The 14,605-nt window shown below is 47.3% G+C and overlaps 2 protein-coding genes across 2 annotated transcripts in view; both read right to left on the reverse strand.

Annotated features, from left to right (window-relative positions):
* Nucleotides 1-14,605, reverse strand: part of LOC120936101 (cell wall protein DAN4-like) — a 169,053-nt gene that overhangs the window by 75,427 nt on the left and 79,021 nt on the right. The gene's annotated exons all lie outside the window — the stretch shown is intronic.
* LOC120936100 (adhesion G-protein coupled receptor F3-like) overlaps nt 1-14,605 on the reverse strand; it is a 28,928-nt gene that overhangs the window by 4,556 nt on the left and 9,767 nt on the right. The window contains exon 3 of the mRNA XM_040348215.1: nt 1,226-1,279. Within this exon, the coding sequence (XP_040204149.1) occupies nt 1,226-1,279 (54 nt within the window). The remainder of the gene's footprint in view (nt 1-1,225; nt 1,280-14,605) is intronic.

Genomic DNA, 14,605 nt, shown 5'->3' on the forward strand with positions numbered 1-14,605 from the left:
GCCAAAGCCACGTTTTTTTCCCAGGATTGCGTCGAGCCGCAGGCAGGATTTTTTAGGCAAGGCCGCGGCTTCGGCCTTGTCCTTTTCCCAGGAACGCAGCGGACTAGGCCGAAGCCACAGCCACGCCTAATAACTCCTGTCCGCAGCTTCTTAGGGCCGGCGCGGTGTCCATCAGAAAAAAAAACTTAATTCGAATCGTGAATCGAGTTTTTTTTTTTTAAATCGCAGATTTTTTTGAGGGCCAAAATCGCCGAGCTCTACCCTCCAGTTGTTGCAGAACTACAAGTCCCATCATGCCTCTGCCTTTGGGAGTCATGCTTGTAACTGTCAGCAGTGTGCAATGCCTCATAGGAATTGTAGTTCTGCGAGAGCTGGAGGTTGAGCACCCATGCCTTAAAATTTTATTGTACTGATTTACATAGAAACTATCATTCTATATACCTTTATTTTGTTTCCAAAGATTAACTTGAAGATCCCATACAGATGGAGTACCTTTCTAGTGTAGGATGTTAGGCAAATTTTGTTTTTGTCTCTTTCTGTTGTCAAGGTAGTAGGGATTGTTTTCTCTGGTCCTTTCAGTGTTTCACAGGATTTGAGTTTGATTGCTTCCCCTGCCCTGCCTCTGGAAGAAGCTTCTAGAACATAGGTAGGGAGATTCAAATGGCCAACCTGAATATTTATCATGGATTGGTCAATCTCTGGAGAGGAATTTCCAGAAAGTGTCTGGGGAGGTGATAAATAGCCTGTCAGTGTGAGAACTGCCTCCTCTGCCGTGTGTGCTCCTGATAAACAGAGCACCATGCCTGACTCGTTCTCCCTGTGTAATCTACATGACTGAGCCATCAGTTTGACAGATCGGATACTGCTCTGCTTTTCCTTATGTATAAAAGCTACTATTGTTTTCAGGGCTGTCTTTAATATTGATTGGACCCATGGAAACATTTTTGCCCAGGAGAAGGCAGTGGAGATGGGTATCTGTCAAAAACAGGTACCAGCTCCCTGCTCCCCCCAAACGTGCCAAATGTGGCAGCGGAGGGGGGGAGGAGGCAAACATGTGGAGCTTCTCCTCTTGGGTGGAGCTCCGCTTTAATTTGTTCCCTAAATGTTCACATTCAATTTGCATAAGTGTGAATGTTTTTTACTTTAATAATACTACAGTATACAATTGTGGTTAATCTCAATAGAACAAAGTAAGAAGAAGGTTCTGGTTTGTAATCTTCCTTACCAGACTGTTTAGGGAGGTTTTTTTCTTGAAAATATCTTTTAGAGCTTCAATCACCTGAAAAATAAAATGTAAAAATAAAAAATAAAAGTGATTATCTATGGACCTGTTTATCAAACATCTGTAACACATCCATTTCCTTTTCTCAATATCTATATTAATAAATATTATAATAACAAATGTTTATGTATTCTATCATGTTTCCCTTTCCTCCCATCTCCTCTTTTTCCTTGCCTTCATTCTCCCTCTCATTTTCTCCTTTTCTTCTTCCATCTCTCCCCGGATCCATGAATCAGACTGAGACAGAAAATGCAGTAAAAGTAAACGCAGTCAAAACATAGTCAGGGATCGGAAGCTAAAATGAGTAATCAGATGAGCCAGTAATCAGGAGACCAGAAACCAGCATAGTTGGAAGCAGAAGAAACAGGATCAGGAACCAGAAGGGATATCAGCCAGGCAAAGTCTTAACAGAGACACTCCAGATATGTTGACCAGGTGAAAGCATGAAAGAAATGACCCAGGCAGGTTAAAATAGCCATAAGGGGCTGGCTGTAGGCAGGACTGACGAGTAGTTAATGATGGCCAGGTGAGCCACTGTGGAACAATGAGTGCTGACAATTATCCAACAGCTGAGCAGCCTGAGCATAGAGAGGAGAGCTGCTAGGAGCCCAGCCCTGACAGTACCCCCTCCTCAACGACCCTTCTGCCTCTGAGGGGCACTAGGTTTGAGGGGAAAATGAATATGGAAAGTACGAAGGAGGGCAGGAGCATGTACATCCGAGGATGAGACCCAAGCGTTCCTCCAGACCGTAAGCTCTTTAGCAAACAAGGTACTGTATGAGATTAATGGGAGTCAATGATAGATTGTATCTCATGCTCCTCATGGTTCTCAACTTGAACCATGGAGTCTTGCCTATCACTGGCACATCGCAAGGACTCTTGGACCTGCACCCAAGTGGAACAGAGAACACACAGATGTTCCCCTAAAGCAGGAATTCTTTGAGGAATAAAATGTGTCAGGCAACATGAATGGCTGGAACCAATAATTCACCATAAACTGAAACAATTGGGAAGCGGCACTGATGGCACTATTGTGAGCAAACTCTGCCCAAGGTAAGAGGTCTGACCAGTTGTTATGGTGGTCAGAAATATAGCAACATAGAAACTGTCATATGGCTTTGTTGGCTAGTTCTGTGGCTCCATTGAACTGCGGGTGAAACGCCAAGGAGAAGGAAAGCTGAATTCCCAACTGTGCACTAAAGGCTCGCCAAAACCTGGACACTAACTGGCTACCCCTTTCCGAGATGATAACTTTAGGTAGCCCAAAATGGATGCCAGTACTTTGGATGTAGGCAACTTCTTAAGTGGAATACAATGACATATCTTTGAGAACTAGGGATTAGCAGAACCTTTGAACGGACCGAACGTTCGCGCAACTTTAGAACCCTATTGAAGTCTATGGGTGTAACAGACCTATGCATGCTGCCGGGACATTGATAATCTTCATGCAGGGAGGACTACAAGGAACTGCATGGCTTGTCACAATTGGATGTACCACATTGTATTCTGAGCTCAAAGGGTTAATTGGACAAAGGTCTCTTTCACTGCTGAATGCTAATGTACCCTTTGCATAGCTAATGAACTCTCTTTTGTGTAGGTAACAGCCCCCTGTGAGGTGTATGCTGATGGGGATTATGTGTGAGTGATAATTGTTTTAAAGGTTAATTGAATTCTATTGTCTGATCAAGCCAAGTTTAGGAGCCAAGACGGCTAGCGACTGGCTCAAGGGAATGTCATTATTTCAAAGTATGTGTATTGAAGCCCCCCCTGGGTGGGGGGGGGGAGTGTCATTTGTTTCTGGACAGTTTGTAACCAGATATAAGGAAGAAAAATGTGGCATTAAAAGGCAGTCCTGCTTGACTCTGCAAACGTAGCCCGTCTCGTTTCTTGGAAGGGCGTTCGATGGGATATACCGGCGGTACCTGCATATCGCAGCTTGCCAGGGAAAAGGACGTCTCAAACGGCTGAGACCCTCTCACTACATGGGTAGCCGTTACAATGGGACTCGAACGTTCGAAATCAAAAGTGCTAATTTTAAAGGCTAATATGCAAGTTATTGTCCTAAAACAGGTTTGGGGACCCGGGTCTTGTCCCAGGGAACATGTATCAATGCAAAAAAAGTTTTAAAAGCTGAAGTTTTTTTTGGGAGCAGTGTTTTTAATGATGCTTAAAGTGAAAAAAATTGAAAAAATCCTTTAAATATCGTACCTGCTGGGTGTCTATAGTATGCCTGTGAAGTGGCACATGTTTCCCGTGTTTAGAACTGTCCTTGCACAAGATGACATTACTATAAGAAAAAAGTCATTTAAAACTGCTTGTGGCTTTAATTTAATGTCTGGTCCCTGCAATATGGATTAAGATCATTGAGAAAAATAGCATGGGTTCCCCCCCACCACCCCCAGGTCATTAACAGCCTCTTTGGCCCTATATACTTTGAACAGCAGTATACAGGCGGTGCAAACAAGACAGGGACTGTAGGTATGTTGTGAAGTAGAATCTGTTTGTAATTTTGAACTGGTACTTTTTTAAAGTGTAGCTCCAGCCAAAAAATTTATTTTTAAGATTTTTGGAAAACATAGGGAAGGGTTATCACCCCTGTAACATTTGTTTTGCTATCTGTGCGCATCTGTTCAGATGATTGCACCTCACTTTCTGTCCCAATGACAAATGTTTTTTTTGAAAATTTGTTTATTTTTAGTGAAACAAGGATTGGTGATAAAGCATCAATGGACAGGAGACACCTCTTACAGAAAAGAATTTCCCTTCCTAGGGGTAGATTTCCTCTCACTTCCTGTTGTCTCCTTCCGATTGCAAGTTGGAGTCATTTGTAAGTTGGATGTTTGAAAATAGGGGCCTGCCATATATGTTCTGCAGAAATTTGGGCCCTAGATGTTGGTGTTGCCACAACACCGTAAGCCCTCACAGTTAGTCTTGGTGGGCGCTGGAACGCCCTGCTGTGATCTATTATATCAAGAATTGTAATTACATGCCATTGTTGAACAGTGGTAGACAAATTGGGCCTTTGGTGCTGGCGCTGGTGCCACAACACTGTATGTCCTCACAGTTACTCTTGGTGGGCACAGGAATGGGCCCTGCTGTTAAATATTAGATCAAGAATTGTAATTACATGCCCCTGTTAAACAGGGGCAGAAAAATTTGGCCTTTGTTGGTGGTGCTGGTGCCACAACAATGTAAGCCCTCACATTTACTCTTGGTGGGCGCAGGAATGGGCCTTGCTGTGAAATATTAGATCAAGAAATGTAATTACATGCCCCTGTTGAACAGGGGCAGAAAAATTGGGCCTTTGTTGGTGGTGGTGGTGGTGATGCTGGTGCCACAGCACTCTAAGCCCTCACAGTTACTCTTGGTGGGCGCAGGAATGGGCCTTGCTGTGAAATATTAGATCAAGAATTGTAATTACACGCTCCTGTTGAACAGGGGCATAAAAAATGGGCCTTAGGCACTGGTGCTCGTGCCACAACACTACAATCCCTCACAGATACTCCAGTTGGAGCTCAGGAATGAGCCCTGCTGTAAAGTATTGCATCACAAATTGTAATTACACGACCCTATTAAACAGGGTCATACAAATTGGGCCTTAGGCACTGGTGCTCGTGCCACAACACTACAATCCCTCACAGATACTCCAGTTGGAGCTCAGGAATGAGCCCTGCTGTAAAGTATTGCATCACAAATTGTAATTACACGACCCTATTAAACAGGGTCATACAAATTGGGCCTTAGGCACTGGTGCTGGTGCCACAACACTGTCTGCATCCCCTCACAGATACTCTAGTTGGAGCGCAGGAATAAGCCCGCTGCAAAATATTGCATCAAAAATTGTAATTACACGCCCCTGTTAAACAGGGGTAGAAAAATTAGACCTTAGGCACTGGTGTTGGTGCCACAACACTGCAAGCCCTCACAGATACTCTAGTTGGAGCGCAGTAATAAGCCCTGCTGCAAAGTATTGCATCAACCTTTTTAATTACACGCCCCTGTTAAACAGGGACAGAAAAATTGGGCCTTAGGCCCCGTACACACCATAGAATCCATCCGCAGATAAATCCCAGCAAATGGGTTTCAGCGGATAGATCCTATGGTGTGTACACGCCAGCGGATCTTTTTCCGCGGATAAATCTCCCCTGGGATGGATTCCAGCAGATCGGATATTTGCTGACATGCACAACAAATCCATCTGCTGGAATCCATCCCAACGGATGGATCCGCTGGTCTGTACAGACTCACCGAATCCATCCGTCCGAAGGGATCCCCCGCATGCGTCGTAATGAATTGACGCATGCGTGGAATTCCTTATATGACAGCGTCGCGCACGTCGCCGCGTCATAATCGCGGCGACGGCGCGACACGTCATCGCCAGAGGATTTCGGCGTGGATTTCAATGCGATGGTGTGTACACGCCATTGCATAGAAATCTGCTGAAATCCTCGAGAGGATTTATCCGCGGATACGGTCCGCTGGACCGTATCCGCGGATAAATCCTCTCGTGTGTATGGGGCCTCAGTCACTGCTGGCAGTGCCCAGAACCAAAAATGCTCTTACAAGCTATCAGCATGATCATTGAGGAGGAAAAGGATAGTCACTCAGCATAACAGGATAGTCACTCAGCATCAGCATAGGCTGTCTTGAAGGGATCTGACATTTCAAAAAAAAATATTCAGTTACATCAGCATCAGGTGCTTGGTAGCTGGTGGTGATCCAAGCCTGATTCATTTTTATGAAGATTAGTTGATCGACCGAGTCGGTGGAGAGGCGCACCCTGTGATCAGTTACAAAGCCTCCAGTAACACTGAATGTGCGTTCCGAAAGAACACTGGATGTGGGACAGGCCAGTAGCTCAATTGCATACTGTGCAAGCTCTGGCCAGTGATCCATCCTCAAGACCCAGTAAGCCAGAGGATTTTCGGTGGGAAAGGTGTCGAAGTCTGATCTTGCCCCTAGGTATCCCCCCAACATGTAAAACAGATGCTGGCGATGGTTGCTGAAACCGGTCATACCTTGGGGCTGTTTCATCTTCTGCTCCCTCTGCGCCGGCAAGATAAGGTCCGCAAGCTTACCCTTGTAACGTGGATCAAGGAGGGTTGCCAGCCAGTAATGATCCTTCTCCTCGATAGCGCGAATCCGCAGGCTTTGCAGGATCAGGGAGGCCATACATCGTAGGTTTGCTTAGGCATTCGTTGCGAAGTCCTCTGGGTCACTGAGGACGACAGGATCCGCAGCCACCTCGTCCCAGCCACGTACAAGTCCATGGGTTCTTGGGACTGTAATTGATCCCTTGAAGACTGCTGCTGATGCTCAGTGCTAGGCTCCACCTCCTTGGTGACACAATCCTCCTCCTTCTCCTCATCCTCTTCCTGTGTGATAGGCGGGCAAGCAGGAACACTGTCTGGATAAAGGGGGCCTTGAGAGGTAAGGAAGTCCTCCTCTTCCTCCCTCTGTTCTGCCTCAAGTGCCCTGTCCATTATTCCATGCAGCATGTGCTCCAACAGGTGGATAAGAGGGACAATGTCACTGATGCATGCACTGTCACTGCTCACCATCCTTGTGGCCTCCTCAAATGGTGACAGGACAGTGCATGCATCCCTGATCATGGCCCATTGGCGTGGGGAAAAAAACCAAGCTCCCCTGACCCTGTCCTGCTGCCATATTGGGGCAGGAAAATTTGCCTGGTACAATCTGACGTCGGTGTACCAATAGTAGATTGCCCGCAAGTACTTGGCTGTGACACACCTAATTCTACACCTTCAGTCCTATCAGTGCAGGCTTCAGAGAGGACTAAGGGTATAGTGGGGTTGGAGATCCCAGCTGATGAGGAGCAAGGAGAGGTCCGCTTTGTTCTTTGGTGTGGGTCTTTGAGGAACGCTTGCCAACGAACTGCATGGCAGCTCGACATATGTCTGGTCAAGCATGTGGTGCCCAAGCGGGTGATGTTTTGGCCACGCGAGATATGCTTGCGACATATGTTGCAAATAGCAGCGGTGCGATCTGATGCACTCGTCTCAAAAAAGGCCCACACCAAAGAACTTTTGGAATAACGCTGAGAGACAGCAGCGCCCTGCACATGCGGAGCTCTGCATTGTGATGCAGTCGGTGTGCTGCCCTTAAGCTGGCCCCTGGAGGGCATCCTGCATCATTGGAGATGTGCCTCCTCCTCCTCCTCTCAGGCACCCATGTGGAATCAGTGACCTCATCATCCCCTCCCTCCTCATCACTGTAGAAAACCTGGCAGTATGCTGCAGCTGGGGGACCATGACTGCCAGATTGCTGTCCTTCTTGGGCACCCCCTCTCTCTGGGCTCACGTTACTGCCTTCCTCTAGCTGTGTACCATCATTGGAGCCTTCAAAACACTCCGCATCCTCCTGCAGCATGTACCCAACACTGTGGTCAAACAGTTCGGGGACTCCTCAGGAGGACATGGTGGGGCTAGGGAAGGAGTGACTGATGCCATTGAGCAGAGGGAAGAGGCCGCGTTGGCAGCTGCTTTGCCAGACAAAGTACCCTGAGCCTGGGTAAGAGAGGATGGGGAGGATGAGGACGGCTTGGTCATCCACTCTACCAAGTCTTGGGCATATTGTGGCTTAACACGGCCAGCTGCCGAAAAAAATGACGAGCGTGTCCCACGGCCACGTGCTGATGAGGATGCACCATGTCCATGACCAGCACTGTTGCCTCTAGATGCAGAGCCTGCTTGCCCTCTTTTATTGGCTCGTGACTCTCTGCCTATCCTTGTTGTCCTTCCAGACATACTAATGGTATGCAGGGAGATGTAGCTGCACAAATACTGACAATACCTGCTGATCCCTGCCTGTGGTATTAATATGAGAACACCAGCAAATCTATTGACATAGCTTTAGGTGCACACTGTGCAGAGGACACAGTACACCACGTGAGAATACGTGCAGATCCCCTGCCTGTGGTATTTATATGAGCAGATCCCTGCCTGTATGAATTAATATGAGAACACCAGCAAATCTATTGATGTAGCTTTAGGTTCACACTGTGCAGAGGACACAGTACACCACGTGAGAATACGTGCAGATCCCCTGCATGTGGTATTAACCTCTTGACCACTGGGCACTTAAACCCCCTTCCTAACCAGACCAATTTTCAGCTTTCGGTGCTCTCACAATTTGAATGACAATTACTCAGTCATACAACACTGTGCCCATCTGAAATTTTTTTCCCCACAAATAGAGCTTTCTTTTGTTGGTATTTGATCGCCTCTGGGTTTTTTATTTTTTGCGCTATAAAAGAAAAAACACTGACAATTCTGTAAAAAAAAAAAAAAATCTTGTTTCTGTCATATTAGCGGGTATTGCGGAGTATTGGCGGTATTGCAGAGTATGGGGGGGTTATTGCAGAGTATGGGGGGGTTATTGCAGAGTATGGGGGGGTTATTGCAGTGTATGGGGGGGTTATTGCAGTGTATGGGGGGGTTATTGCAGAGTATGAGGGGGTTATTGCAGAGTATGGGGGGGGGTTATTGCAGAGTATGGGGGGGTTATTGCAGAGTATGGGGGGGGGGGGGTTATTGCAGAGTATGGGGGGGGTTATTGCAGAGTATGGGGGGTATGGGGGTATTGCAGTGTATGGGGGGTTATTGCAGAGTATTGATTTTATTGCAGAGTATTGCGCAGGGAAGGATGGCTGGATCTGTGACTGCATTTGTCACAGATCCAGCCACAGCAGCTGCTGCTGCTTCCGTTCTCCCCCCTCTCCTCTCACACACTGTACCGATCGGTACAGAGAGGAGAGGGAGGAACCGGCGTCATTACATGACGCCGGTTTGTTTACAAGTGATCGCTCCGTCATTTGACGGAGCGATCACGTGGTAAACCGCAGCTATCAGCGGCGATTTACCGCGATCTGTGATGCGCCGGGTCTTCTAGACCCGGCGCTCACAGATGATTCCGGGAGCGCGCCCCAGGGGGCGCCCGAGTGAAGGATTCTGGGAGGACGTCCCAGGGACGTCCTCCCAGAATCACTCCGCCGCGCTGAAGACGTCTTTTGTCTATGGCGCGGTGGGAAAGAGGTTAATATGAGGAGAACCCTGCCTATAGGAATTAATATGAGAACACCAGCAAATCTATTGACGTAGCTTTAGGTGCACACTGTGCAGAGGACACAGTACACCACGTGAGAATACGTGCAGATCCCCTGCCTGTGGTATTAATATGAGGAGATCCCTGCCTATAGGAATTAATATGAGAACACCAGCAAATCTATTGACGTAGCTTTAGGTTCACACTGTGCAGAGGACACAGTACACCAAGTGAGAATACGTGCAGATCCCCTGCCTGTGGTATTAATATGAGCAGATCCCTGCCTGTAGGAATTAACATGACAACACCAGCAAATCTATTGACGTAGCTTTAGGTGCACACTGTGCAGAGGACACAGTACACCACGTGAAAATACGTGCAGATCCCCTGCCTGTGGTATTAATACGAGCAGATCCCTGCCTGTAGGAATTAATATGAGAACACCAGCAAATCTATTGACGTAGCTTTAGGTGCACACTGTGCAGAGGACACAGTACACCACGTGAGAATACGTGCAGATCCCCTGCCTGTGGTATTAATATGAGGAGATCCCTGCCTATAGGAATTAATATGAGAACACCAGCAAATCTATTGACGTAGCTTTAGGTTCACACTGTGCAGAGGACACAGTACACCAAGTGAGAATACGTGCAGATCCCCTGCCTGTGGTATTAATATGAGCAGATCCCTGCCTGTAGGAATTAACATGACAACACCAGCAAATCTATTGACGTAGCTTTAGGTGCACACTGTGCAGAGGACACAGTACACCACGTGAGAATATGTGCAGATCCCCTGCCTGTGGTGTTAATATGAGCAGATCCCTGCCTGTAGGAATTAATATGAGAACACCAGCAAATCTACTGATGTAGCTTTAGGTGCACACTGTGCAGAGGACACAGTACACCACGTGAGAATACGTGCAGATCCCCTGCATGTGGTATTAATATGAGCAGATCCCTGCCTGTAGGAAATAATATGAGAACACCAGCAAATCTATTGACGTAGCTTTAGGTGCACACTGTGCAGAGGACACAGACAGTACACCAAGTGAAAATACTGCAGCTAGCACAATCACCTGCCTGCCTGTCAGTATATTAGGAAGAGCGGATCTAGCTAAACTCAATACAGTGTATAAATATATATACAACACCTGGGATGTATATATCCTCTACACACTGTAACTCTTACCGACTAGCCTGCCTGCCTGCTCTATCTGACTACAAAAAATGACACTCTCTCTCTCTCTCTGTCTCTCTCTGTAAAACACTGCAACACACTACACAAGGTCGACTTCCAGGCGGCCTTATATAGTGTGGGGCATGTACTAAACCCCCTGAGCCATAATTGGCCAAAGCCACCCTGGCTTTGGCCAATTATGGCTCTCCGTTTTTTGAAAGCTGTGATTGGCCAAGCATACGGGTCATAGTGCATGCTTGGCCAATCATCAGCCAGCAATGCACTGCGATGCTGCAGTGAATTATGGGCCGTAACACGCAACTCAAATTTCGCGCATAACGTTCGTTATTCGACTAACAGTCGAACATACGATGTTCAAGTCGAACTTGGGGTCGACTCGAACACAAAGCTTATCCCTATTGAGAGCCGGTCAACTACCATAAGAATAACTGTGTTGCCCTGGGAGTTGGGTAACTTCACAATAAAATTCATAGATAAGTGGGTCCAAGGCCATTGGGTATGGGTTGTAGGAGGCCCACTGGAAGGTGTCATGGTGTTTTACTCTGAGCACACACGGAACAAGCGGCTATGAATGCGGTAACATCAGTGCACAGATCAGGCCACCAGAATTGTTGAGAAATAGACCAGATGAGTTGATTCTTCTTTGGGTGACCAGCTGTCTTGGGAGAATGGTAGGTCTGGAGCAAAGCAGTAAGGAGATTCTCAGGGACAAAGCAATGGTCACAAGGTTTTAAAGAAGGAGAATGGATCTGAACAGCAAGAATAGTGGCTAGAATGCGATCAGGAGGTATCGCAGGAGTAGGAACCGACTCCATCTTGGAGGAGGAGGAAAACTGTTGTGACAATGCACCAGCCCTTACATTCCTAGTGCCGGGTAAGAATAAGACTATGTAATTGAAGCTTGACAGAAAAATAATCCATTGAACCCCTTCTGGGAGATAAGCATTTTGCCTCAGACAAGAATGTGCGATTCTTATGGTCAGCCAAAATGACGACCTGCAGACTGGTACCTTCGAGGAAATTTCTTCATTCCTTAAGAGCTAAAACGATAGCTAACAATTCTCTGTACCCATATCGTAATTGCATTCTGCAGAAGACAATTTTTTAGAAAAGTAGCCACAAGGATGCATAGCACTCTCAGGCCGTGTACAGACGACCAAACATGTACGATGAAACCGGTCCGCCGGACCGTTTTCACCGTACATGTCTGCCCGGGGATTTCTGTATGGCGGCTGTACTCACCATCATACAGAAATCCGCGCGTAAACAATACGCGGGGCGTGGCCGCGCCGTCGCCGCGGCGACGTGGGCGGCCCTGCCAGTTCAATGCTTCCACGCATGCGTCAAAGTCATTCGACGCATGCGAGGGATGGCGGGCGCTCGGACATGTACGGTAGGTCTGTACAGACGACTGAACATGTCCGAGCGGACAGGATTCCAGCGGCCTGTTTTAAAACAAGTCCAGAAATATTTGCCCGCTGGAAAAAGGCCCGGCGGGCAAATGTATGCTGGAATCCTGTCCGCTCGGGCCTACACACGACCGAACATGTCTGCTGAAACTGGTCTGCGGACCAGTTTCAGCAGACATGTTCGGTCGTGTGTACGGCCCATCAGAGGTAGGGCCTTGAGACAGAAGGGTGCCTACTCCAGTCTCAAACACATCAACCTCAACAATGAAGGGTAACATGGGATCGGGATGTGCCAGTACAGGAGCTGAAAAAAAGGCAACCTTGAGAGAAAGGCTTTAATGGAATCTGGAGACCAATTATGTGGGTTGCCAGAGAAAAGAAATTACGAATACATTTCTGATAATAATTGGCAAAGCCAAGAAAACTTTGTAGCAGACGTAGACCTACGGGTCGAGGCCACTGTAGAACTCCATCGAGAAACCTGTTCACAGGAGCATTGCTAGGTCTACAAAAGATCTGGGGCTAGAGACCATAGCAGCGAAGTAAAGAAAGTCATACGCTTGGACGGGCATACACATGCATATAATATACATGTGTTTGTGTGTGTGTGCGTGTGTATGTATATGCAGAAATGGTGCAGGAGGAGATAGTCAAAGGCTGCGGACATGGTGCAGGAAGAGATGATCAAAGGCTGCGGACATGGTGCAGGGGGAGATGGTCAGAGGCTGCAGACATGGTGCAGGGGGAGATGGTCAGAGGCTGCAGACATGGTGCAGGAGAGCGATAACAGGAGGTAGTCAGAGGCTGCAGAGTGGTCTTACCCCGGCCGTTATGAGAGGCGTGTGACACCGCCGAAACCTCACAGAGGTGACACTTCTGTGCATTTGCCCATCTGCCCAAAAAGGGCAGAGCGTGTACAGGCTTTTCCTAGCGGTGGCAGCGCATGCGCAGTTGACATGTTGGCCTGGGCCCGCAGCCATATCTTTTATGGGCACTGCAGCCCTCAAAGTGGCCCTAGTGCAGGCGGCCTTGCCTGTATCCCGGTAGGCCAGTCCAGCCCTGACCACTGCACCCGGTAAGAGACTCTGGGCTATGTGCCCCAGATTTGGGGCTATAGCCCCAAAAGCTACCCCCTACCCACTGCCTGTTCATGATGGAACTCGCACTTTTTCAATTTACAATTCAGATTATCTCTCAACCTCTGTAGCACACAAGAGACGTCTGTGTGGTGGCACTTTAGGGATTTTGAATATATGAAAATATAATCGAGATAAACCACCACAAATTGCTGCAACATATCTCAGAGGACATTGTTGATAAATTCCTAGAGTGTTGTAGAGACCAAACGGCATTAAGAGGTATTCCTAATGTCCTGTACTAGTATTAAAATGTAGTTTTCCATTCGTCGCCCGCCTTAATCCTCACAAGATTGTATGCCTCTCTCAAATCACGCTTAGTGAAAACTGTTGCTCCCTTGAGGCAGTCAAATAATTCCAAAACCAATGGGATCGGATAAGCGTTCTTAATCATGATGCGATTGAGACCCCTATAAATCGATACAAGGTCTCAGTTCACCACTCTTCTTTTTTTACAAAAAATAAGCCAGCACAGGCAGGAGACGAGGATTTGCTGATGAACCCCCAAAAAGTGAATAGGCAACATAGTTGTTATACCTGAAGGGTTTCACATGTACTGGCACTTTAAGGCTGGCTCCACCCAGCAGTGATGACAAGGGCATAGTAGCCATCTTAGAGAGAGCACATGTAGGAAGCAGATAAGATGTACTGTCCTGAGATGCATGTTGCAGTGTACAGATGACCTGAAATAAACATCCGTTGTTCCAGACCAGAGTCTTGTGTCTCTCACAACACAGAGGATATAACAGTGGCAACGAGAATGGGATTTACAAAGTGTCTATCAGTCTGAGAGAGAGAGAGACAGACATTGTGGATTGTCACCTGGATAAAAGCAATCACAGATCCCAGCAGGAAAATGGCATTAATTGGGATTAAGTGAGTTTGATGGAGAACAGACATCCTGGAATTCCTGGGTTGAGAGACTGGAAAAGTATTTCAGTGCAAATGCCATCACAGACAACAGGCAAGTACTGTAGCAACATTTCTGACAGTGGTTGGGGCCAAAACATCGGACCAAACCGACCGTGTGTATAGGCTATCGGTCTGTTTTCCTTCGGTCCAAAATTTTAAAACATGTTTCAAAACCGAACTGATGGACCGCTGCCCCATCGGACCAAACCGATGGTTAGTACAGAAAAGCATCGGTTCAAAACCCACGCATGCTCAGAATCAAGTCGACGCATGCTTGGAAGCATTGAACTTCGTTTTATTCAGCACGTCGTGTGTTTTACGTCACCGCATTCTGACCCGATCGGATTTTGAACTGATGGTGTGTACACACATCAGGCCGTACGGCCACTTCAGAGGTGAACCGATGAAAACGGTCCGTCGGACCATTCCCATCGGTTTTGTCCGACCGTGTGTACAGGGGGCCTTAGGGATCTGCTTTCCCCTGTAAAACCAGCAACTAAGACATTGGCAGAGCTACTGACACTGCTAGAGAGTCACTTCCAGCCAAAACCACTAGAAATTGCAGAAAGATTTTGCTTCTATCAGAGGCAGCAGCAGACAGG

Source organism: Rana temporaria, chromosome 4, assembly GCF_905171775.1.
Source record: "Rana temporaria chromosome 4, aRanTem1.1, whole genome shotgun sequence".
NCBI classification, from domain to species: domain Eukaryota; kingdom Metazoa; phylum Chordata; class Amphibia; order Anura; family Ranidae; genus Rana; species Rana temporaria.